At 42.4% G+C, this 26,085-nt stretch overlaps 1 protein-coding gene across 2 annotated transcripts in view; it reads right to left on the bottom strand.

The window, feature by feature from the left end:
- The window catches only part of MPHOSPH8 (M-phase phosphoprotein 8), a 54,460-nt gene extending 28,631 nt beyond the window's left edge, over positions 1–25,829 (bottom strand). The window contains exons 1-5 of one of the 2 annotated variants that reach the window (XM_066369135.1): positions 25,460–25,829; positions 16,313–16,468; positions 9,091–9,909; positions 7,786–7,885; positions 2,140–2,397 (exon numbers count right to left, since the gene is read on the bottom strand). In XM_066369135.1, the coding sequence (XP_066225232.1) occupies positions 2,140–2,397; positions 7,786–7,885; positions 9,091–9,909; positions 16,313–16,468; positions 25,460–25,672 (1,546 nt within the window). In that variant the 5' untranslated portion in view covers positions 25,673–25,829. The remainder of the gene's footprint in view (positions 1–2,139; positions 2,398–7,785; positions 7,886–9,090; positions 9,910–16,312; positions 16,469–25,459) is intronic. The other variant, XM_066369136.1, reaches the window with a different exon arrangement.
- Between the last annotated feature and the right edge of the window lie 256 nt (positions 25,830–26,085).

Below are 26,085 nucleotides of genomic sequence, written 5' to 3'. Positions count from 1 at the left end.
ATGGGTGCATGAGAGCGGCCACCACAGTGCCTGGGTGGGATGGAATATTGCCTCTGAAATACAGTGACTTCATTAAATGCAGCAACAGCATTAAAAAATGCCCAGGGCTGCTGCCACAGGAATAGGGGGACCACCCACCAGGACTGCTGAAGGACTCGCATATTCATTGTATCAGCCCCTCCCTCCAAGTGAGGAGGTGTAAATACCATATGACATCTGGCCAAACCAGAGCTGTCTCCTGTTGCTATGCAAACCAGGCTGCTACCATCAGAGGATTAGAGAAGCTGAGTACCATTTATATATACTCTGCTGAGCAGACAGTGACCAGGTTAAGTTTCAGAGGTCATGATCTGTTAGATCGGGCAAAAGAACATGACACCTTCCCTAAGACCTGCCAACAGCAGGACTGGTATAAAGGAGAACTATACAATTTCCACTGCGACTACCCTGTTCTGCAGGCTGGACCAGTGGAAAACCATATGGAATGAAACACACCACCATTGAGAGGGGATGATCCGGGGGTCCTGGTCTGGCCTACCCATTCCCAGTTCATCTCCTCATGCTGCGTCACCCAGCCAGCACGAAGGGCATGCATGTCCTGACCATGCTCTTAAAACTGCCAACCCCTCTCTGAGCCTCAAGGCCAGATTTGGTTTCCTGCTGGTGCAGTTATTTGGCCGCCATCTTTGTTCTCTCCATTGCCCTGGAGAACATCACAACACACAAGGAAGCCCAGCAAGCCCTGAATGCTAGCCAATAAAGCCTGTCTTTACTGAACACTGAAATGTCCCTAATGAGAAAAGCTTCCTCCAAAATAGGATGGCCTGGGACATTATTACCGCCTCACAAGGGGCCATCTATGCTACTTCATACCATGAGTCCGCTAATATATCATCTTCATTAATTCACATGAGGACACAGTTCTCTCCTTGCTCTCTGTGTAAGAGGTGGTTCAGATATCACCCCGGGATGCCCAAGGGTGCAAACCAACATCTACTACCTGTGTTCTTCATTGCCTAGCTTCCAAACAGCAGAGCTATTTGGCACCTAGCATCTGGGCAGGCCATTTCCTCCTTCCCCTTGTCTACTGATCCTAGTTAATTGTTCTAATTTCCTATAAGCTCAGCAGTACATCAGAAAGCACCAAGGACCTAGTTGTTTTGTAGTAACAGAGCCACCCAGACTATCTACTCAGCCATATATTCTGAAACATTTAAACAATTCTTTTCAACTATTTGAAGATTTAAGTCACACAGTTTTGTCAGATTAATCCTGTTTATTCTGTCCTAATTATAGTAGTAATATATATATATACATATATATATATGCTCTCTTTCATAGTAATATATATATATATATATACATATATATTTATATATGCTCTCTTTCATCACCCTCACATGCCAGTGTGCCCAATATTCTACACACGGCCCTCCCCCTCAGCTAATCCCAACATCCTCAAGAGAACATTTCCAATTGTCTTATCTAGGAAGTATCATTTACTGCAAAGTTAAAAGGAAAGAATATAAGTACAGTAAGTCTGCATTTGATAATTTTCTTTTTTTTTCTTTTTCTCAAAGCAAGATGGAGAGAGGGACAGATAGGGACAGACAGACAGAAAGGGAAAGAGATGAGAAGCATCAATTCTTTGTTGCGGCACCTTAGTTGCTCATTGACTGCTTTCTCATATGTGCCTTGATGGGGGGGGGGGTCACAGCAGAGCAAGTGATCCCTTGCTCAAGCCAGCGACCTTGGGGTTTCAAACCTGGGTCCTCCGCATCCCAGTCTGATGCTCTATTCACTGCGCCACTGCCTGATCAGGCTGATAATTTTCTGAAATACATACATTAAAATATACAAGCAGGCTACTTAGCAAGAGTGGGAAAGGTAGAGCACCCAAAATCTTTACAATTTCTAAATGTGCTATAAGCACATTACAGGGACTCAGGAAATACTTCGGTGGTCAATTTAGAAACCACATTATGACTTAAGTCTCCAATATAAAAAGTTATTTATTCGGGAGACCGAAACAAAATCGTGTACGCCACTCTTTTCTGATCTTGAGTTACAATAGAAAAGAATGAAAATGAAATCACACTGCCCTGAAAATATATGCAAACTAACCGCAAACACACTCACCAGAATTCTCCTCAGCTTGGAACATGCCCTCTAGCACGTCTTGATCACCTTCTGCAGCTATATATGCCCACGTGTCTGTCTCATCTCTGGTATTTCTCCTTTCTTTAAGTACCTGTTTGTTTTCCTTGGCTTTGTGATCTTCTGCAAAATTACAATCCAGTGGTATTTCTTCTCTTTTCTGATAATTCTCAGGAAAATCATTTTTTTCTTCTGGAGTTAATTTAAATAAATCAAATGCATTTCTGATTTCTTTAAATGCTAGTGAAAAATAAAATAAAATTGATAATGAACAGGAACCACAAATTTCTGTTTCAATCAAAATAAAGTCAGGGTTTGTGTTCAAGAAACAGGTCTTTTAATTTTTATTAATTCTGATTTGGTTGTAAAGCATGATCAGATTTACCATCAAAGCCATAGAGTTGTTTTAATTGGTCTCTCTATTTAAAAATACTTAGAAAGGATTTACATCCATAGTAAATGGCTGCTCTCTGATGTTGCAAACCACTTCTAGTCTTGACAAAGGCCTACTAAAGACAGTGAGCCTCAGAATAATCACAGCTATGACAGCAGCTTTCCTGCTAGGACAACTGCCTACATTCTATCCTGAAGCTGACTTTGACACAAACGATCTCGGGGTGAGTGGGAAGGGTGCTATGCCAGTACACTGATGTATACTTAGTCAAACTACCTGAAACTCCACTCATCTTTTTTCTTTCTTTTTTAAGGGACAGAGATGGAGAGAGATGAGAAGCATCAACTTTATAGTTGAGGCACATTAGTTGTTCATTGATTGCTTTCTCATACGTGCCTTGACTCGGGGGGGGCGGGGGGAGCTCCAGCTGAGCCAGTGACCCCTTACACGAGCCAATGACCTCTTACTTAACCAGCAACCTCAGGCTCAAGCCAGCTGGTGAGCCTGCACTCAAGCCAGATGAGCCTGCGCTCAAGCTGATGACCTTGGGGTTTTAAACCTGGGTCCTCAGCATCCCAGGTTGACACTCTATCCACTGCACCACCACCCGATCGGGTTCCACTCATCTTTTACCTAAAGAAAAAAGTTTAAAGAAGACTGGCAAAGCACTAGGTCTGACATAACCCAAAAAAGATGTGGAACAGAACAAAATTAGGAAGAATTCTATTATAAACTCTTGAGTACATACAAGTGTTATCAGCAGAGGATAATGAAAATCAGACTTCTAGTAAGTATCATTATAAATGAAATGAATACTTGTTTAAGATTCACTGTAAATACGTACCTGAGATTGACATACAAGATTGTAGGGGAAAAGAAAAAATTAACCACTCCAATTATAATATATAGTATTTTGAATCTCCAATCACTCTTTGAAGAATAACAGATGCTTAAAATTGTTGTATTACTTTGAACAGATTTAGTATTTAAATAATTATAGTTACTGAAAGCATCAATACAACTGCTCCTTCTAGCTCCCATCCTTGGCTACGAGCAGGCCCAGAAACTACTTGTAATACTACCACAGATATTACAGCTTTAGACAAGAAACCCTGAGGAAGGGTCTACCTCTTGGAATCACTGCTTCCATGAAAACATGTGTTCAAGTACTGTTGGTGTATGAACTGAAGTACCTCTGGGGCCCATTCAAATACTGTGATGGGGGATGTTCTATAAAGTACTTGTTTCAGTAGAACATGCATTATAGGTGCTCAGTTATGGTATACATTAACATGATCCAAACTGTGTATTAACAATGTTTATATAACTGATACAGGCTAAATACAATAAACTAAATAAACAGTAGTGTGTCTCATCTGGCATCCACTATAAGAGACATTTACTTTTCTGCCACAGCTAACTTCCTGTCTCTAACTTTAATTACTCCATGTCATACTCAAAGAAAGATAAAACAAGGTGAATAGAAGGGAATAATGCTAGAAACAACATAAACTGTTATATAATAAACTAGAGTAACTGGTTAAACAAAAGTAGCACAATCCTCTAAGCTGCCCAGTAAATGAAACTTTCTGGTTCTGAGGCATTCCTGAAACTTCCAGTCAAGATGGCCACAAGAAAATGTGGCACTAGAATTTTCCCACAACTACATCAAAATTACAACTGAACTACAGAACAGCTATCATTCAGAACACCTGAGCCCTAGCTGAATGAAGTACCACAACAAGGGTACCAAAGAAGGCACATCTAGACAGATAGGTAGGGAGGAGTGAAGGCACAGAATGGGCTGGTCCCACACTCATGTATAGTGGTTTAAAACTGGGAGGGAGCCCTAGTTGGGTGATTCAGAGTGACATCTAGGGCCACCAAAGTCACGGGTTCAATCCCTAGTCAGGGTACATACAAGAAGCAACCAATGTATGCACAACTAAGTGGAATGTCTAAGTGGAACAATGAGTTGATGCTTCTCTTTAATCCCTTCTTCTCTCTCTCTCTCTCTCTCTCTCTCTCTCTCTCTAACCAATGGGAAAATTTTAAAAATAAAGAAAATAAAATCAAGAGGAATATCTTGGCTGTGGAAATCTCCCTGCGGAACAAGGGTTCCCAGCCCCAAACCAGTCCCAGAGCCAGGAAGACAAGTCCCCATTAACTTCTGGCTGTAAAAACAAAAAGGGATCGTAGCTGAGGAAAAGGGAAAGCTGCTGGAGTCCTAGGCATTTCTCTTCAAGGGCCCAAACACAGACTTTCTCAGACTCACTCCCTCTGAGCTCCAGCACTGGGGCAGTAGCTTAAAAGGTACCAGGGACATTTGGACATGGGGAGGACTGATAGTTTGGGATGAGGGTGAGATATGGGGAGGAGGGACGATGGAGGAGCAGCTTTCTCCCAGAGAAAAGTGCTAGCAAAGGCCACTGTTCCTTTTCTGAGCCCTCCCTACACAGGGCTGGCACACAGGCACCATATGAGTCTCCATCAACCTGTCTAAAGTTGTTTAGCCTATACTGGTGATTCCAAGACCCACCTCATCCAAACTGCGATCCCACTCATGCTGTTTCCAATGGTTTTTCCATATAACTGCCCTCTCTTGCCTCATCCTTCATACTTTCCTAAAATCTCAAAAAAGCAGCATCTGACCTCTGTGTATTCCAAACCTCTTGATAAGTGGCCCCAGGCCTAGAACTAGTGGCAGCCCACCTTAGTTCACAGCTTGGCCTTTCCTGGGCATCTCCAAGCCCAGCATAAATAGCAGCCACCTGCATATCACTCTGTAGCTCATGCCAGGTGGCCCCAAGCAGGGCACTGGTGGTGGCTGACCTGGCACGAAGCTGGAGGTCACAGAGCCAGTGCCTCTAAATGGACAGCTTCAGACCCCACTGGATGACAACCGCACCACCACCACAAGCAACACACTCAAGGGGCAAAGCTGGAGAGCACCATAGCCCCACTGAAGCAAGCCCTGCTCTGTAAGGTCAACTCCTGCACAGCAGCTCTTCTGCTGTGGTTGCAGCCAGTCCTCACAGTCAACTGGCCTGGGGGTCAGTCCCTCCCACTGGTGCCAACAACAATCAGGGCTCAACTACAACAGGACAGTGCACACAGCCTACACGGGGGCATACCTGTAGCACCCTGCTCGCATGATTGGGGAGGCTATGCTACTGGGCCCTGCAGAACACCTGCTATACAAGGTCACTCTACCAAGTCTGGGAGACATAGCAGCTCTACCTAATACATAGAAACAAACTTAGAGAAGAATCCAAAATGCGAAGACAGGAACACATCCCAAATGAACAAAACAGGAGAACTCTCCAGAAAAAGAACAAAATGAAATGAAGGTAAGCAAACTACCAGATACAGAGTTCAAAACAATGGCTATAAGGATGCTCAAGAAACTTAGTGAAATCTTCAACAGGATGAAAAAGGACATAGAAGCCTGGCCTGCAGTGGTGCAGTGGATAAAGCCTCGACCTGGATTGCTGAGGTCACTGGTTCAAAACCCTGGGCCTGCCTGGTCATGGTACATACGACAAGCAATGAGCAACTAAAGTGAAGCAACTATGAGCTGAAACTTCTCAGTTCCCATTCCTCCCTCTTTCTCCTCTCCCTGTAAAATCAGTAAATAAAGTCTTAGGAAAAAATGGACATAGAAACCATAAAAAAGAACCAGTCAGAAATGAAGGATACACTAACTGAAATAAATATATTACAGGGAATCAACAGTAGAGAAGATGACACCAAGAATCAAATCAGCAATTTGGAACATAGGTAAGCAAAAATTAATCAGAATAGCAACAAGAAAAGAAGAATTCCCCCCCAAAAAAGAGGACAGTGTAAGGAGCTTCTGGGACAACCTGAAGCATACCAACATAGGGATGTCAGGGATGTCAAAGGGAGAAGAGAGAGCAAGAAAGTGAAAACCCATTTGAAAAAAATGACAGAAAACTTCACTTCCCTAACCTGGTGAAAGAAATAGATATATAAGTACAAGAAGCACTGAGAGTGAACCCAAAGAGGCCCATACCAAGACACATCATAATTAAAATGCCAAAGTTTGAAAACAAATAATTTTAAAAACAGCAACAGAAAAGCAGCTAGTTATTTAACTAGTCCCATAAGACTGTCAGCTGATTTCTCAACAGAAACTTTGCAGGCCAGAAAGAATTGGCAAGAAATATTCTAAGTGATGAAAAGCAAGGACCTACAGTAACCAAGATTACTCTACCCAGGAAAACTATAATTTAAAATCAAAGGGCAGATAAAGAGCTTTCCAGACAAGAAAAAGCTAAAGGAGTTCATCACCACCAAACCAGTATTACATGAAATGTTAAAGGGTTTCCTTTACAAAGAAGAAGAAAAAAGAAATATGAGGCCTGACCTGTGGTGGCGCAGTGAATAAAGTGCTGACCTGGAATGCTGAGGTCATGGTTCAAAACCCCAGGCCTGTTAAAAGTACATGAGAAGCAACTATTACAAGCTGATGCTTCCTGCTCTACCTTCCCTCTTTTCTCTCTCTCTCTAAATATCAATTTAAAAATATATATATATGAACAATAAAATGGCAATAAGCACATATTAACAACTAAATCTAGATCTCTGGCCAGGTGGCTCAGTTGTTTAGAGTGTTGTCCCACAATGCAAAAGTTGCAGGTTCAATCCTTGGTCAGGGCACATACAGGAACACATGGATGTTTCTGTCTCTCTCCCTTCCTTTCTCTCTAAAATCAATAAATAAAATCTAAAAATAAAAAGCAATTGAATTCAGAAATCAAAATAAAGGAACAAGTAGAACAGATACAGACTCACAGATACAGGGAACATTTTGAAGGTTGCCAGTTGGGAGGGGGCAAGGGGGGTGGGTAAAAAAGGTGAGGAGATTAAGAAGTATAAATTGGTTGTTACAGAATAGTAATGGGGAAGAAAACCACAGCTTAGGGAATATAGTCAATAATATTCTAATAACTGTATGGTGTCAGATGGGTACAAGATATATCAGAATGATCACTTAGTAAGTTATGTAATATCTAATCACTGGGGTGCACACCTGAAATACAACATTGTATGTTAACTATAATCGAAAAAAATGATTAAAAAGTAACTATTCATAAGGAAAGAAATTTTCCAGTTCTGTGATACTGCAGGTAAAAAGAGAGACTGTCTCACAGTAAACTAAATTCCTTGTGTAAAAGATGGCAATGGTAAATGTTAGTATTAACACTCACTCTTTAATCCCTTTGACTCTCTGTGGCTTCTTTCTTCCTTGTCCAAATCATGCCTTCTTTGATATTTTTCTTTAGGTTCGTTTTTTTTGGTCTCTTTCTCCTGCAAGAGACACATGTAAGACCAAGAACAGGAACAGATACGAGCTGACTCCCCTGGTCCGTGTCGCCTTCGTGTGCCAAGGCACCCGACAGTGATGATTAAATCTTTTCATATCCACTGCTTTCTCAATTGAGATTAACCCCTCAACTATAATTTACAACACATCAAATTCAGAATCCAACCCCACTGACCTCAACCTTTGTTAAGAATTTGTTATTATTAAAAATAAAGTCTAAAATTTCACCCTACAGTTCTAGTAACAAAACATGACTTTTTATTTCTGTTCATTACCTTCTGAGGTTTCTAATTTTGTAGTTTTGTTGTATAAAGTTCATTTTTAAAATTTACATCACATATTTTTACATGACCATTCATATGTGTGCGTAGTTTTCTTCACAAAAATTTTGTAAGCTCTTTTATTCTTGCTACACTGACCTCATTAATATTTTCATGGATATATAATGGTTCTCAAGTTGATATATTTTCTTAACCATTTCCCTCATGGCTAGACAGTTAGACCAGTATTAGTGTTGGTGAACACTGCTATAAACATCTTTTGTCTACATAGCTTCTTTTCCCTTGAAAATGATTTCCTTAAGATAAATCTACAAACTGGGAATAATGGATGAAAAGAATCACCATTTTTATAGCCCTAAGTAAATACTGTATGTATAAATATTTTCATAATGTGGAAAACATTTCCATTTTGAAAGCCCATATAAAAATAATTTTATAAGGGGATAAACTATTAAATATATTTTTGTAAGAAAAGATGTAAGTTGTATATTCTTAAGCCAACAGTGAGAAAATATGAAGTAGAATGTGAGAAGTTAATAAGACAAGCTGATGAAGCTCTAGGGGCCAGTTCACTGTCCCTCAGACCGTTGGAGGGCCACCACATACAGTGCTCCTCTCACTGACCACCAATGAAAGAGGTGCCCCTTCCAGAAGTGCGGTGGGGGCCGGATAAATGGCCTCAGGGGGCCACATGCAGCCCATGGGCCATAGTTTGGGGACGCCTGCAAGCTTTTCTGCACAATACTACCAGTCACACTGTTAAATACTGTTCTTATAGTTCCACTGTTTCCTTATTATTTATTTGTAAAACTCCTGATCACTGAAAAGAGCACCAAGATGGATAAGAACATTCCTTATTCTGTAAGATTTTAACAAATAGTCTTCAACCAACCTCCCCCAGTACTCACTTCCCCAGCCGAGTCACTGGACCAAAGGCCCCTCTCTTCACCAGCCAACCGTGAGCATTTCTGCGTCTGGGCAGGTACAGGCGCCAGGTTATCTGCCTCTGTGGTACTTCTACTTTTGTCTTGATTCCTTTGCTTTTTATGTGCATTTTTCTTCTCTAAAGAAATGTTCCTGTTTTCTGGCTTTCTGCTCTCTCTAAGTTCCTCAGCTTTTCTGGGTTTCTTTTTGTTTCTCTTTCCCCTGATGTCAGCATCCTCGTCAGCACTTCTGGAGCCATCCAGCTGTCTATCTACAACATCTTGAGCTGTGTCCGGCCCTGCTTTCTCTTTTCCACTTTTAATGTCAGGCTGGAAATCTTCACTGTCACCCTCCTGAAAGGGGTGATCAAGTACACCTGATTCAGATTCCAACTGAGATTCAACACATTTCTCTCTTTTTGTTTTTCTGTTTTCTTTGGAATCGTCTTTTATTTTAGGGTTTAAATCCCTTATTTCACCCTTTTTAACTTTCTTTAATTCCTTACTTTTTTTAATATCATCTTTTTTGGGCTTTTTGGATTCCTTTAATTCTTCTTTGGCTTCCAAAATTCTTTTCTTTGTTCTTAAATCAAAAACTGAAATTTCAGAGCTCTCCAGGTCTGGTTTGGGTTTCTCTCTTAGTTTCCCAGCCTTTGCTTTTTTCTTTCTCATATCATCTGGACTTTTCTCTTCTCTATGCCTTAATTTTTTCTTTTTCTTTTTTGGAGAAGTATCTTCTTTAGTCTCACTTTGCTGATCACTATCAGAGTTTGCCTCAAATATGTCATTATTTAAGGACAGTCTCTATAAAACAGGAAAAAATTAAATATTAACAGTAAGTAATTTGAAAGGTTTTGAAAAGTAGTTCTAATAATATCTAGTAGAAATGTTTGGTTTTTTCCCCCAGTAGTTTCACAACTCCTTAAAGTTATCCTTATAGAAGCTGTTTAATAATACCTGTATCTCTGATTTAGCAAACAGGTCTTAGTATTGACGATGAGTCTCAATGTAAGAAAGCAGACAGGCCTTGACTGGGTGGCTCAATGGATAAAGCATCATCCCCAGCACACCGAGGTCACATGTTTGACCCCAGTCAGGGCACATAAGAGCACTAACCAATGAGTACAAAACTAAATGAAGCAACTAAGTGGAACAAGTTGATGCTTCTGTCTCTCTCTTTCTCTCTCCCTGCTTTCCTCTATCTAGAGTCCTCTCAATCAATGAAAATAAATAAATAAATAAATAAATAAGTAGATAAATGCAGGTAGAGAGACAAAACTGTTAGCGCTGCAGAAGGCCCAAAACTAAAGCAAAAGTGAACAGGAACAGTCTTATGTATGCTAGCAATGGTGGTAATGGCGGTGGTGACAGTGGGGTTGTACGTGACTTAAACCTCAGAATTACCCAAAACATCAGACTTTGTACAGACTTTCTTGGTTACCAAGAAAGTAGTTACCAAACCAAACACAAGGGTCTTTGTTTTAAGATTTTGGGTCCCAGAATATCCATAAAGTTGCTGTTAAACAACTTGTGTATATGGAATAAGCAAGATGGCACCCAATTCAGATCTCACCTCTACAACTGACTTGTTATATACAGTTGACAACATAGAAATTGGGGAAATCAATCCCCACACACTCAAAAATCTGAGGATACCTTTGAATCCTCGGCCCAGAGTGTGTACATCCCAGGTTGAATCCCTCGTCAGGGCATACCCGAGAAGAGACCACCTGCTTCTCTTCTCCTCCCCATCATGCCCTTCTCTTTCTCTTTCCCTTTTGAAGCCAGTGACTCCATTGGTCTGAGCGTCGGCCTTAGGTGCTGAGGATAGCTCAGTTGATTTCAGCATTGGCCCCAGATGGGGGTTGCCGGGTGGATCCCAGTTGAAGTCATGTGGGAGTCTACTATCTTACTATCTCCCCTCATCTCACTTTAAAAAAAAAGAAAAAAATAAGGAACATTGTCTGGGAGCTACAAGGTTTCAAGTTTGGGTTTGATTCCCTAGTCAAGGCACACACGGGGAGCAACCAATGAATGCACATCTGAGTAAAACAAATGAATGCTTCCCTTTCCCCTCCCCTCTCTATCCCTTCCTCTCTCTGTCTCTCTAAGAATCAATCAATAAATTAAAAAAACAAGCCCTGGCCAGATATCTCGGTTGCTTGGAGCATCATTCTGGAGTGCAGAGATTGCCAGTTCAATTCCCTAGACAGGGCACATACAGGACCAGCTTGATGTTCCTGTCTCTCTATCGCCCTGCTTCTCTCTCTCTCTCTCTCTCTCTCTCTCTCACACACACACACACACACACACACACACACACACACACACACACAAAAGGCCCTGGCCGGTTGGCTCAGCGGTAGAGCGTCAGCCTGGCGTGCGGGGGACCCGGGTTCGATTCCCGGCCAGGGCACATAGGAGAAGCGCCCATTTGCTTCTCCTCCACCCCACCCCTCCTTCCTCTCTGTCTCTCTCTTCCCCTCCCGCGCCGAGGCTCCATTGGAGCAAAGATGGTCCGGGCGCTGGGGATGGCTCCTTGGCCTCTGCCCCAGGCGCTAGAGTGGCTCTGGTCGCAACAGAGCGACGCCCTGAAGGGGCAGAGCATCGCTCCCTGGTGGGCAGAGCGTGCCCCTGGTGGGCGTGCCGGGTGGATGCCGGTCGGGCGCATGTGGGAGTCTGTCTAACTGTCTCTCCCCGTTTCCAGCTTCAGAAAAATACAAAAAATATGTATATATATAGAGGGACAGAGAGCCAGGGAGAACATGCATAATAATTAACAAATAAATAAACCTGTTTATCAAATTGATATATAAGAGAGAAGAAAAACAAAAGAACTAAACCAGCCGGGCCTGTGGGCCAGTGGATAGATCATTGACCTGGAATGCTGAGGTCACCGGTTAGAAACCCTGGGCTTGCCCAGTCAAGGCACATAAAAGAAGCTACTACTACGAGTTGATGCTACCCTTCCCACTCTCCCCTCCCTTTTCTCTTTCTCTCTTTCCTCTCTCTAAAAATTAATAAATAAAATCTTAAAAAAGAAAAAAATAAATTATTTTGCAACCACCACAATAATAACTAATTGAGGTAAGAATTGTCCAAGTATTTTAAAATCATGGGGTAAGAGGTTGTTGAAAAGCAAGAGTCTCACAGTTTCAAAAATTATTATTACGAGCCTGACCAGGTGGTGGCACAGTGGATAGAGCATCAAACTGGGATGCAGAGGACCCAGGTTTGAAACCCCAAGTTGCCAGCTTGAGCGCAGGCTTATCTGCTTTGAGCACGGCTCACCAGCTTGAGCGCAGGGTCACTGGCTTGAGAATGGTATTATAACATGACCCCATGGTGACTGGCTTGAGCCCAAAGGTCGCTGGCTTGAAGCCCAACGTCATTGGCTTGAGCAAGGGGTCACTCACTCTGCGGGAGAGTTTCATATGTGAGAGTTAAGGCACATATGAAAAAGCAATCAATGAACTAAGGAGACTAAGGAACCACCTGATCAGGCGGTGGCGCAGTAGACTGGGATGTGGAGGACCCAGGTTCGAGACCCCAAGGTCACCACCTTGAACACCAGCTTAAACCACCTAATCTCAATAATCATCTCAACCTCTCTGTGAGGGAGTTAACTGTTGTTAACTGTGAGGGAGTAGATAGTATGTGTTCTTTCTTTCTTTCTTTTTTTTTTGTATTTTTCTGAAGCTGGAAACGGGAAGAGACAGTCAGACAGACTCCCGCATGCGCCCGACCAGGATCCACCTGGCACGCCCACCAGGGGCGAAGCTCTGCCCACCAGGGGGCGATGCTCTGCCCATCCTGGGCGTCGCCATGTTGCGACCAGAGCCACTGTAGCGCCTGGGGCAGAGGCCAAGGAGCCATCCCCAGCGCCCGGGGCCATCTTTGCTCCAATGGAGCCTTGGCTGCGGGAGGGGAAGAGAGACACAGAGAGGAAGGAGAGGGGGAGGGGTGGAGAAGCAGATGGGCGTTTCTCCTGTGTGCCCTGGCCGGGAATCGAACCCGGGACTTCTACACGCCAGGCCGACGCTCTACCACTGAGCCAACCGGCCAGGGCCATGTGTTCTTTCTTTAAACCTTTTTTTTTTGGCCTCACCAGGCAGTGGCACAGTGGACAGAGCATCAGACTAGGATGCGGAGGACTTAGGTTCGAGACCCCGAGGTTGCCAGCTTGAGCGTGGGCTCATTGGGTTAGAGCAAGGCTCACCAGCTTGAGCCCAAGGTTGCTGGCTTGAGCAAGGGGTCACTCAGTCTGCTGTAGCCCCCTGGTCAAGGCACATAAGAGAAATCAATCAATGAACAACTAAGGAACCACAATGAAGAATTGATGTTTCTCATCTATCTTCCTTCCTGTCTGTCTGTCCCACTCTCTGTCTCTGCCACAAAACAAATAAACAAAAAAACCCCCACCTTTTTAAATTTACTGATTTTAGATGGGGCGGGGAGGGGAGAGGGAAACACTGACTTGTTGTTCCACCTATCCATGCATTCATTGCTTGATTCCTGTTTTTGCCCTGAATGGGAATCAAATCTGCAACCTTGACCTACAGGGACGATGCTCAAACCAAATGAGGTTAGGGGCAGAAACAGTTACAGATTAAGAGAGACTTTAGAGCTTATTAATGATATACAATGTGTAGACCTTTTTCAATTCTCAATTCAACCAAATCAACAAAAAGACATGTTTTATTTTATTTTTTTAAAGATAACTTGGGGAAACTAAACACATTACTAGATATAAGATATTAATTAATAGTGTATAGTTCTTAGTACAGTAATGATATGGGGGTATGTCTTTTTTTTTTTTTTTACAGAGACAGAGACAGAGAGAGAGTCAGAGAGAGGGACAGATAGGGACAGACAGGAATGAAGAGAGATGAGAAGCATCAATCATCAGTTTTTCATTGCAACTCCTTAGTTGTTCATTGATTGTCTTCTCATATGTGCCTTGACTGTGGGGCTACAACAGACTGAGTAACCCCTTGCTCAAGCCAACAAACTTGGGTCCAAGCTGGTGAGCTTTGCTCAAACCAGATGAGCCCGCGCTCAAGCTGGCGACCTCGGGGTCCCGAACCTGGGTCCTCCACATCCCAGTCCAACGCTCTATGCACTGTGCCACCGCCTGATCAGGCATATAGCAGGTATGTCTTATAATTCTTTTTACCTCCTCATGTATTTCAAGGTGAAGAAATGTGACGTCTGAAATTTCCTTTAAAATACTTCAGCAGGCCCGTAACTGGGGAGCTCAGTTGATTAGAGCATCATCTTGATGCGCCAAGGTTGTGTGTTCGATCCCCAGTTAAGGCACATACAAGAATTAACCAATGAGTCCAAATGGTGGTGACAAAGTGGATAAAGCAGCAACTCGGAATGCTGAGGTCACCAGTTCTAAGTGTGGGCTCATCAGCGTGACAAGATCACAAAGCTTGCCAGCTTGAGCCCAAAGGTTGTTGGGTTGAGCATGGGGTTGCCAGCTTGAGCATGGGATGGATCATAGACATGACCCCATGGTCGCTGGCTTGAGACCAAAGGTCGCCAGTCACTGGTTCAGCTGTAGCCCCCTGGTCAAGGCACATATGAGAAAACAATCAATGAACAACTAAGGTGTTACAACTATGAGTTGATGCTTCTTATCTCTCTCCCTTCCTGTCAGTCTATCCCTGTCTGTCCCTCACTCTCTCTCTCTCTCTGGCAAAAAAATAACAACAAAACACTTCAATGTAGGGAAATAAGAGATCAATATTCAGTCCTTAAAATAAAGACTTCAATAAGAACTTGCTTCTTGTGAAAAATTTTCACTATATATTTCTAAGTTCAAGAACCTCTGCCAGTTAAAAAAAAATTTACTTCTAAAAAAAAGGGAAACTCATAGCAAGAAGGGTAATAATTGGTTCAATTTATAAATAGAAGCTATAAATAAAATCTACATTGTAAAGTAAAATGGGTAATTCTTCCAAGATTCATAAGTAAAGACAATTCAATTATCTATGGAAAGATAATACAAGAATAAAACAGTGAACAAAGCTATAGTTGAAAACCCTTAAACCAAATTTGTGTGTTAGTTTTAACATTATCCCTTTCTAACCCACCATCAAACCTTATTCAAAATTGCTGATGAGAAAATGTAACTTCTTTGAATTCCTTCAATTGTATTTATCCTTGCTTACCATATAAAAAGTTACAAAGAGCAATAAAATAGCTAAAAACTGAAGTGGGAACAAAAAAGAAACACAGAAGACCTGGATAATCAGACCTATATATAATCTGAAATGGAGTAAAATGTACAACTTTATAATAGGATTTAAAAATTGTTTTAGCTCTGGCCAGGTGGTTCAGTGGATAGTGTTGTGTTGACCTTGCACACCAGAGGTCATGGGTTCGACCCCTGGTTAGGGCAGGTAGGAGAAGAAATCAAAGAGTACACAACTAGTCTGACCAGTGGTAGTACAGCAGATATAGTGTCACCCTGGTATGCTGAGGTCCCAAGTTCAAAACCCCAGGTCACCAGCCTGAGCATGGGAATCATCAACATGATCCAAAGGTTGCTGGCTTGAGCACAGGGTCAGAGCTCATCTTGAGCCCTACCCCCATCAAAGCACATACAAGAAGCAATCAATGAACAACTGAAGTGACACAACTACAAATTGATGCTTCTCATTCTCCCCCCCTTCCCCTTCCCTTCCTTTCTCTCTTTCTAGAAGGAAAAAAAAAGAAAAAAATCAATAAGCATACAATGGAACTAAGTGAAACAAGTTGATGCTTCTTTCTCTCCCTTAAATCAATGAAAATATAAAAATTGTTTTAGCATAAAAATCAGACATAAGAAATGTTGATAATACAGATTAAATACAAAACTATGCATTATATCTGTAGTAGTGATGTGAGTGGTACACAGAATACTTCTCAGGTATACAAAAACAAGACGCTCAAACCAGGGCAAGTTTTGACGTGTCATTTCCCCCACTTTTATCTTACTCTTAAAGGAAAAGCTATACTTGTTCATTAACTGCAATTACAGGTCGGCTACAGAAAAAAGAGTTTGGCAAATGCAATGAAAGCATTCTGTGAGAACCAACAGTCTATAAAGAATTTGCAATAGAAATACTATGTACTTTATTAATTATAAATTCTTTGTTGCATATATCAGTAAAATTTATAAGTTTATTGTACTAAAAAATGAGATAAAACACGATACCTGAATATCTTTCTTGACTTGTTTAGCTTTGTTCTCAACAACTTTCTTCCTAAATTCAAGAAGAACTTCTTTACAGTCCTCAAGGTGAACCTCGGGCTCCCAGGTGTCATCATCTGACGTGTATCCTTTCCATCGAACTTTGTAAAGGATTTTACCCTGTTAAGAGAAATTAAAAATAGGCAAACAAAGGATATTAATGACTTGATCAAACTTCCAAAACAATATAATTCTGAGAATATAGGCAAAAACTTGAAATGGAGATTAATATCACTACAAAGTAGGTTCACTGCCTGAAGTGGCTTAAAAATAAAACAGGAGCACATCCAATGCATAGTAAAGAAATAATCAACAAAATGAAAAGGGCACCCTACTAAATGGAAGAAAATATTTCCAAATTATATAAGGGGCTAATATACAAAAATATATAAAGAATTCACACAACTTGGCCCCGGCTGGTTGGCTCAGTGGTGGAGCGTTGGCCCAGCATGTGGATGTCGTCGGTTCGATTCCCAGTCAGGACACACAGGAGAAGCGCCCATCTGCTTCTCCACTACTCCCACTCTCACTTCTTTCTCTCTCTTCCCCTCCCACAGCCAAGGCTCCATTGGAGCAAAGTTGGCCGGGCGCTTAGGATGGCTCTGTGGCCCCTGCCTTAGGCGCTAGAATGGTTGTGGTTGCAACAGAGCATCACTCCCTGGTGGGCATGCCGGGTGGATCCCAGTCGGGAGCATGTGGGAGTCTGTCTCTCTGCCTACCTTCCTCTCACTAAAAACAACAAACAAACAAACACAAAAAAAAGAACTCACACAACTCAATAAAAAAACCCCAAATAAACTGAATAAAAAGTTGGCAGGAGAGCCTGGCCTGTGGTGGCACAGTGGATAAATTATTGACCTAGAATGCTGAGGTTGCTGGTTCGAAACCCTGGGTTTGCCTGGTCAAGGCACATATAACAAGCAGTCAATGAACAGCTAAAGTGAAGAAACTATGAATTGATACTTCTCAGTCTACCCCCTCCCCTCTTGTAAAATCCATAAATAAAATATATATTTTTAAAATGTGCAGAATATATATAATAGACCTTTTCCCAAAGATACACAAATGGCCAACAGGTACAAAACACATCACTAATCAGGAAAATGCAAATAAAAACCACAGAGCCAGCTCTTCACACCTTCTAGAATGGCTGTTATCAATAAGACAAAAAAATAACAAATGTTGGTGAGGATGTGGAAAAAAATAAACACTGCACTACTAGTGAAAATGTCAATTGGTTGCAGCCACTACAGAAAATGAAGGTCCCTCAAAATATTAAAAAGTAACATATGATATAGCAATGCCACTTCTGAAGTAAATGAAACCACTAGCCCAATAAGATAAATGAACCCCTACATTTAATACAGAATTATTTATGGAAGCTACCTCAGTGTCCATCAACAGATCACACATAAACTAAGGAATATTACTCAGCCATAAAAAAGAACAAAATCTTGCCTTTTGCAACATCATGGATGGATCTAGAGGGTCTCATGCTAAGTAAAATAAATCAGATAGAGGAAGACAGATACAGTTTATCTCACTTATATGTGGGACCTAAAAACAAAGAGAAAACCTAAAACACAGAGAACAGGTTGTTGTTCATCAGCATCAGGGAAGAGGGGTGGGAGAAATGAGTAAAGGTCAAATGGTACAAAATTCCAGTTATAAAATGAGTAAGTCATAGGGAATGTAATGTGAAGGGAGTGACTGTAGTTAAGAATACTGTATTACATATTTGAAAGTTAAGAGGACCTTAAAAGTTCTTATAAAAAAATTTTTCTGCCTGACCAGGTGGTGGCACAGTGGATTGGGACACAGAGGACCCAGGTTCAAAATCCCGAGGTCACTGGCTTGAGCCCAAAGATAACTGGCTTAAAGCCCAAGGTCGCTGGCTTGAGCAAGGGGTCACTCGCTCTGCTATAGTCCCCCGGTCAAGGTACATACAAGAAGGCAATCAATGAACAACTAAGGTGATGCAACAAAGATTTGATGCTTCTCATCTCTCCTTTCCTGTCTGTCCCTATCAGTCCATCTCTCTGTCACCAAAATTCTAACTAGGTGAGATGGCTGATGCTAATCAGATTTACTGTGATGGTCATCTGGCAATGTATATATTATGTTGTATGTCTGAAACGAATATAATGTAATATGCCCCTGGTCAGCAAACTGTAGCTCGCGAGCCACATGTGGCTCTTTGGCCCCTTGAGTGTGGCTCTTCCACAAAATACCACGTGCAGGCGCTACCTCGATAAGAAATGTACCTACCTATATAGTTTAAGTTTAAAAAATTTGGCTCTCAAAAGAAATTTCAATCGTTGTACTGTTGATATTTGGCTCTGCTGACTAATCAGTTTGCTGACCACTGTAATATGCCAATTATACCTCAACTTAAAAATAAAGCATCATTGATCCATATTTCTTAAACTGAAGTTTGAAGTCTTATTACATAAGAAACGTGCAATCTTTTAAAATCAATGAGGCCCTGGCTGGTTAGCTCAATAGTTTAAAATAAGAGGATCATCTCGAAACAACAAGGTTAAGGGGTCGATCCCTAGTCAGAGCACACAGGAAGCAACCTAAGAATGTACAACTGAGTAGAACAAAAAGTGCTTCCCTTCCCAACCCTTTCTCTCCCTTCCTCTCTCTGTTTCTCCAAAAATCAATAAAAATTAAGCCCTGGCCTGACAGCTCAGTTGGTTGCCAGTTTGATTCCCCAGTCAGGACACATACAGGAGCAGCTCCATGTTCCTGTCCTCTCTCCCTGCCTCTCTCCAAAAAAAAGGGGAAAGAAAAACAGGAAAGGCTAAATTAAAATGACCCAAAGATACTGATAACAACTTGATCTATTTCTTGTACCTTTTGCATTATAAACATATTTATTTTTATTTATTTATATTTTTGAGACAGACAGAGAGAGATAGGGACAGACAGGGAGAGAGATGAGAAACATCAACTCATTGTTGCATCACTTCAGTTGTTCATTGATTGCTTCTCATTCATGTCTTGACCTGGGCAGTGGGGGCCTCCAGCCAACCCAGTGACCCCTTGCTCAAGCCAAGTGACCTTAGGCTTCAAGCCAGCAATCCCACACTCAAGTCAGTGACCTCAGGGTTTTAAACCTGGTGAGCATCTCAGGTCAATGCTCACCCTTCCCTAGACTTTACCTTAAATGGCTATGTTAGAAAATTATCCAACCCAATTCTCCCAAATCAGAATTTATGACATACATATTTATACATAAACTTTAAATACCTTTACCTTTTAAAAACTGTATCAAGTTTGTTTGGTTTTTTATTTTTTATTTATTTTTTAAATTTATTTTTATTTTATTTATTCATTTTTAGAGAGGAGAGAGAGAGAGAGAGACAGAGAGAGAGAAGGGGGAGGAGCTGGAAGCGTCAACTCCCATATGTGCCATGACCAGGCAAGCCCAGGGCTTCGAACCGGCGACCTCAGCATTTCCAGGTCGACACTTTATCCACTGCACCACCACAGGTCAGGCCTGTTTGTTTTTTTAGAGAGACAGATTAGAGCAGGGGTCTCAAACTCGGGCCGCATGAGGCCCGCCCACCAATTTTGTGGGCCTTGCAGACTAATCAAACTTTGTGGATTAGTCTGCGGGCCAGTCTGCGGCCGCACAAAATTGGTGGGCGGACCGCGAGTTTGAGACCCCTGGATTAGAGTGTCTTTTCTGCTTGTTTGGCTGCCTTACAATAAATTCCTTTTCTTTGAAGACCACTCTCTTAGAATTTGGTCTTCTGGTTGTGGGATGGGCACCAAACCCACTTGCTCAGTTCAGTTTCAATGTTGGACCCCTACCTTACATAAAAATTAACTCAAAGTGAACCAAAGACCTAAATTAAGAGTCAAAATCATAAAACTCTTAGAATATACATAGGTGTAAACCTTCAGGACATTGGATTTGACCATGGATTTTAAAATATAACACCAAAAGCACGTTAACACAAAAAATAGGTAAAAAGATTTTATCAAAATCAAAAACTTTGTTTATCAAAGGACATTAGCAACAGAGTGAAGAGAACCCACATAATTGGAGAAAATATTTGCAAATCACATATGATAAGGTATCAATATCCAGAATATATAAACAACTCTTAAAATAAAAAACAAGACAGCCCACTTAAAAATGATCAAAGGACTTGACAAGACATTTGTCCAAAGAAGGCATACAAATGGCCAAGAACACATGAAACAATATTCAACAGCATTAGTCCTTAGGAAAACGCACATCAAAACCATAAGGTCTACCTCATACCTACTAGATAGCTAATAAAACAAATCACAACATGGAAAATAACTCATGTTGGTGAGAATGTGGAGAAATAAGAACCTTCTTGCATTGCTGGTGAGCATGTAAAATGCTGCAGCCACTGTGAAAAAGTTTGGCAGTTCCTACAAAAAAATTTTAGCTACCCTTTGTATATTTTTTTATTCACTTATAAGAATTTTTCTTTTTATATTCTTTATGGCTATTCAATCTTTGTTATATATATTCCAAATTTTTGCTTCCTGAGATATCTGGGCTTTTTTTTTTTAGCCTGACCAGTGGTAGCGCAGTGGACAGAGCATCAACCTAGTATGCTGAAGTCCCCGGTTCAAAACCCCAGGTCACCAGCTTGAGCATGGGATCATCAACAAGGTCCCAAGGTTGCCGGCTTGAGCCCAAAGGTCATTGGCTCAGCATAAGCTACCCCCCCATCAAGGCACATATGAGAAAGTAATGAACAACTAAACCGATATAACTACAAGTTCATGCTTCTCATCTCTCTTCCTTCCAATCTTTCTATTAAAAAAAAAAAAAAGGTAAAAAAGAAAACGGCACTTCATAAAAGATAACCAAATAACAGAGTGGGGAAAAGTGAGTTTAAGTCATTCATATGGAAAATAATACAATAATTAATAATACAAGAGCCTGACCAGGCAGTGGCACAGTGGATAGATCGTCAGACTGGGATGTGGAAGGACCCAGATTCGAGACCCCGAGGTTGCCAGCTTGAGCGCTGGCTCATGTGGTTTGAGCAAAGCTCACCAGCTTGAACCCAGGGTCGCTGGCTCGAGCAAGGGGTTCCTCGGTCTGCTGAGGGCCCCCAGTCAAGGCACATATGAGAAAGCAATCAATGAACAACTAAGGTGTCGCAACGAAAAACTAATAATTGATGCTTCTCATCTCTTTCCGTTCCTGTCTGCCTGTCCCTATCTATCCCTCTCTCTGACTCTCTCTCTGTAAAAAAAATAAATAAATAATAATAATACAAGAATAAGCTGTGCTTCACATACTCATATCTGAAAACCTACTTTTGCCCCACCCTGTAAGTATGATATATAAAAAGATGTTCATTGCCTGACCTGTGATGGCACCATGGATAAAGCGTCAACCTGGAATGTCGAGGTTGCCAGGTCGAATCCCTGGGCTTACCCCATCAAGGCAGATACAAAAAGCAACTGCTATGAGTTGATGCTCTTGTTCCTCCCTTCGCTCTTCCTGTCTCTCTCTCTCTCTAAAAAAAATAATAATAATAATAATAATCAATAAATAAAATCTTTGGCCTGACCTGTGGTGGCGCAGTGGATACAGTGTTGACCTGGAACATTGAGGTCATGGTTCCAAATAAAAGGAATTCTCATAAACCAGCAGTAGTGTAAATTGATACAATCACTTAAAAAATTTCCAGTTAAAATCACTAAAATCGTATGTGCCCCTTATGTCCAATAATTCCACTCCTCAGTGTGTATAATTGAGAGAAATGTACATGCACAACACATCAGAAGAGCTGTTCAATAAAGTTCACAGCAGCATTATATTCAACCTAAAAACCCATCAACAGTAGAAAAGGTAAGAAAGGTAAGTCGTATAATTCAAAACTGAATACTGTACAGCAATGAAAATGAAAGAAACCACTGCTCCATACAACGTGGATAAAATCTCACATAGGTATTGTTGAGCCAAAAAAAAAAAAATCAGATACATAAAACAAGTATTGTGAAATTACATTTAGGTGAAAGAAAAATCAGATGAAACTAAAGTATTGAGGAATGCATGCTTAGGTTGAAAAATTACAAAGGAAAGAAAGTAATTACCATAAGAATTCAGGTTAGTTAGCAAACTGTGGCTTGCGAGCCACATGTGGCTCTTCGGCCCTTGAGAGTGGCTCTTCTACAAAACACCACGTGCGGGCGCTACCTCGATAAGGAATGTACCTACCCCTATACTTTAAGTTTAAAAAATTTGGCTCTCAAAAGAAATTTCAATTGTTATACTGTTGATATTTGACTCTGTTGACTAATGAGTTTGCCACTGCCTCTGGAGGAATGTCTCGGGCTGGCAGTTTAATAATTCCTGATTTGGCTGAGGGTTACACAAGTGTTGGCTATGTGATAATTTACTAAACTATATAATAAAAAATATTTATTTATACACTAAATAATCAAATCAAATGGCCACTAATGTTAGAAAAAAGTGCCAGTTTATTTATTTCGTAAAAATGACTCCCAATTCAAAATTAAAGCCAATTTGGTCAGGTTAAATTTTTCTGAAAACAAAAAATTGCATTTAGCAATAAACTAAAAGGACAAAATGGCTAATATATAAACTTAGTGTTAATACTATTCCCCCTGCCCCAAGCCAAAGTTCACCACAATGACCATCTCAGTATGTAACAGAACACCACAGACTGGTGACTTATGAACAGAAGAACTCCCAGTCTGGTTATTTCCAACTCTTGAACTACAGGGAGGCCTAACAAACTGCCATCAGGACCCTATGTTCAACTAGGTGGCTCACTCTGCATTTTTTCTTTTTTTTTTTTAAAGATTTTATTTATTCATTATAGGGGGGGGGGGAGAGAGAGAGAGAAAGGGAGAGGAGCAGGAAACACCAACTCCCATATGTGCCTTGACCAGGCAAGCCCAGGGTTTTGAACTGGCAACCTCAGCGTTTCCAGTTTGACACTTTATCCACTGCGCCACCACAGGTCAGGCTCACTCTGCATTTATACAGTAACTGCTATACTTCTATTCTGCTGAGCCAATACTCTTTATCTTATACATCACTCATTCATCTACAAATCCAAGGCACTGAGAACTAGAATTTTTACTCAGCTTTCATCACTAAAGATTAATTCTACTTTACTGTCTTAAAAATTTAAGCATTTTTAGGGTTTTAGGTACATTGCCTATAATTCTCTGGGACCAGCAAAATTAAGATTGCCTGGAGATTCCCCTTAATTCTAAAGATACTACCCTCCTAGCCAAATATTTTCTATGTGCCAAGTACTGTGTTAAATGCAGGTAATATAAAACAGTGAAGGATCAGTTCCACCTCTCTCTTCAATGCACTCACAATATATATATTTGGGGAAATTATACCTAAAAATATTACTGTGTCGCAACTAACAAACAACAGTATTAATGGCACTGGACTTAGACTATTTATTTACTGCACAGAACTTTTCAACCTCAGCAAGTGTGTACGCTACAGTTCATCATCTCTATTCTCAGAACCCAACACAGCCTGTAGCACACAGTCACTAATTAAAGTTTGCTGATCCTGGCCGGTTGGTTCAGCGGTAGCGCATCGGCCTGGTGTGTGGAAGTCCCGGGTTTGATTCCCGGTCAGGGCACAGAGAAGCGCCCATCTGCTTCTCCACCCTTCCCCCTCTCCTTTCTCTCTCTCTGTCTCTCTCTTCCTCTCCCACAGCCAAGGCTCCACTGAAGCAAAGTTGGCCCGGGCGCTGAGGATGGCTCCATGGCCTCACCTCAGGCGCTAGAATGGCTCTGGTTGGAATGGAGCAACGCTCCAGATGGACAGAGCATCACACCCTAGTGGGCATGCTGGGTGGGTCCTGGTGGTTGTGCATGCAGGAATCTGTCTCTGCCTCCCTGCTTCTCACTTCAGAAAAAAAAAAAGTTTGCTGAATGACAAAATAATTAACAGAGGCAGGGTATGACAAATGGGAAATTAAGACAATGAAAATAATCTAATTTATAAAGACATCATAGAACATTTTTTTCAACCCAGAGATTTTGCTTCCCAGCAACTGTCCTCAGTTTGGATCAAATAAACTCATAAAAAGAAAAAAAAAAAAGAAGTGAGCACCGTGTGGGGCCTTTGGTCCGTCCCGTCCTGTCCCCCCCCCCCCCCCCTCCAGCCCATAACTCCTTCCCTTACTTAATAATGGGATTTACTATAAGTGCTAGATGCATGCTGGGCACTGGATTAAGTTCCAGGGATACCAAGATTAACAGAATCATGTTCTCTGTATCCAGGAAACCCCACCCAGAGCAGGAGGCCAACAGAAACGGATCGCAAATGCTTTAAGCGCTGAAACAGAGGCCAGAGGGCAGGCACACAGCTCACAGCTGCGGGGGATCAAGGAAGAAACAGGCAGAAGGAAGCGGGCTCCGGAGGTGGAACAGTGAGCGTAAGGTGGGGCGGAGGGGCAACAATCAGATGATGCCCTTGGGTGGTGGTCACGTTCGGAAGATGTTTAAAGGCACCCTCTAGGATGAAACGCGGAGGGCGTCTAATTAGTTGATAATCATAAAAATTTCACACCAAAAAATTGGCTACAGCTTCAGAAAAAAATGAAACCGCCTGACCAGGCGGTGGCGCAGTGGATAGATCATCGGACTGGGATGCGGAAGGACCCAGGTCCCAGACCCCGGGGTCGCCACCTTGAGCGCTGGCTCATCCGGTCACTGGCTCGAGCAAGGGGTTACTTGGTCTGCTGAAGCCCTCGGTCAAGACACATATGAGAAATCAATCAATGAACTAAGGTGTTGCAACGAAAAACTAATGATTGATGCTTCTCATCTCTCTCTGTTCCTGTCTGTCTGTCCCTATCTATCCCTCTCTCTGTCTCTGAAAAAAATAAATAAAAATAAAATGAAACGACGGTGTGAACACGGATTCTGAGCAACAGACGAATTTCGCCGCCACCGCTTTCCAGCAGCGTGGCCTCACGGAGCGTCAATCCGCAGGACCTTGTGGACCCGGCACCGCCCCTCCCACCCCGCCCCACACGCTCCGCGGACACGCGCCTCCCAACGCCCGAGACTCCCCTGCCGAGCCTCCAGCTCGTCACGCACCCCCTCAGTCTTCATGTCCAGGATTCTCTCCACCTCGAACACATCCTCCCCGTCCTCCTCGCTGTCTCCCACGGCCTCTGCTCCTCTCGTGACCGCGTCCCTCTCCTCGCCCACCGCTCCCTCGCCTTCGCCTGTAGGCGGCTCGCCCTGGCTCTGGGTACCCGTAACGGGAACCGCAGCCACGCTCGTCCCTTCTGCAATCGCCTCGGCCATAGCAGGAGATTTACAAAGCTCCGTGCGAGCGGTGGCGACGCACGCCCAGCGAACTCCTCGCTCCACGCACGGCTCTTGTGCGCTCGCCGGAGCGACTGGGGAACCTGCAATGGCGGGCCGGGGCCCCGGAGCGATAGGCTCACCAACCAATCACGTCCAGGTAGGCGCCTCGGAGCCTCGGTGGCCACAGGAAGTGGGTGGGCGGGCTGAGGGGCGCTGAGCGGAAGAGCAGGGAGGGTGAGTGAAGGCCAGTGGAGAGGGGCGGGGCGGTGGCCGGGGTTGGGGTTCGTTACGGCTCTAGCGGGGCGCTAAACTGCGCCCCAAAGCGGTGGGGCTTCCAGAAGGGAGAGCGGGCGCTCGAGCGGGGGTCCTTACGGAGCTCTAGCCCTGCTCCGGCCTCACCCTTCGCAGAC

This window comes from Saccopteryx leptura, chromosome 2 (assembly GCF_036850995.1).
Source record: "Saccopteryx leptura isolate mSacLep1 chromosome 2, mSacLep1_pri_phased_curated, whole genome shotgun sequence".
Taxonomy (NCBI): domain Eukaryota; kingdom Metazoa; phylum Chordata; class Mammalia; order Chiroptera; family Emballonuridae; genus Saccopteryx; species Saccopteryx leptura.
Note: the sequence above shows the minus strand (reverse complement) of the source record. Positions and strands in the feature narration are given on the sequence as shown.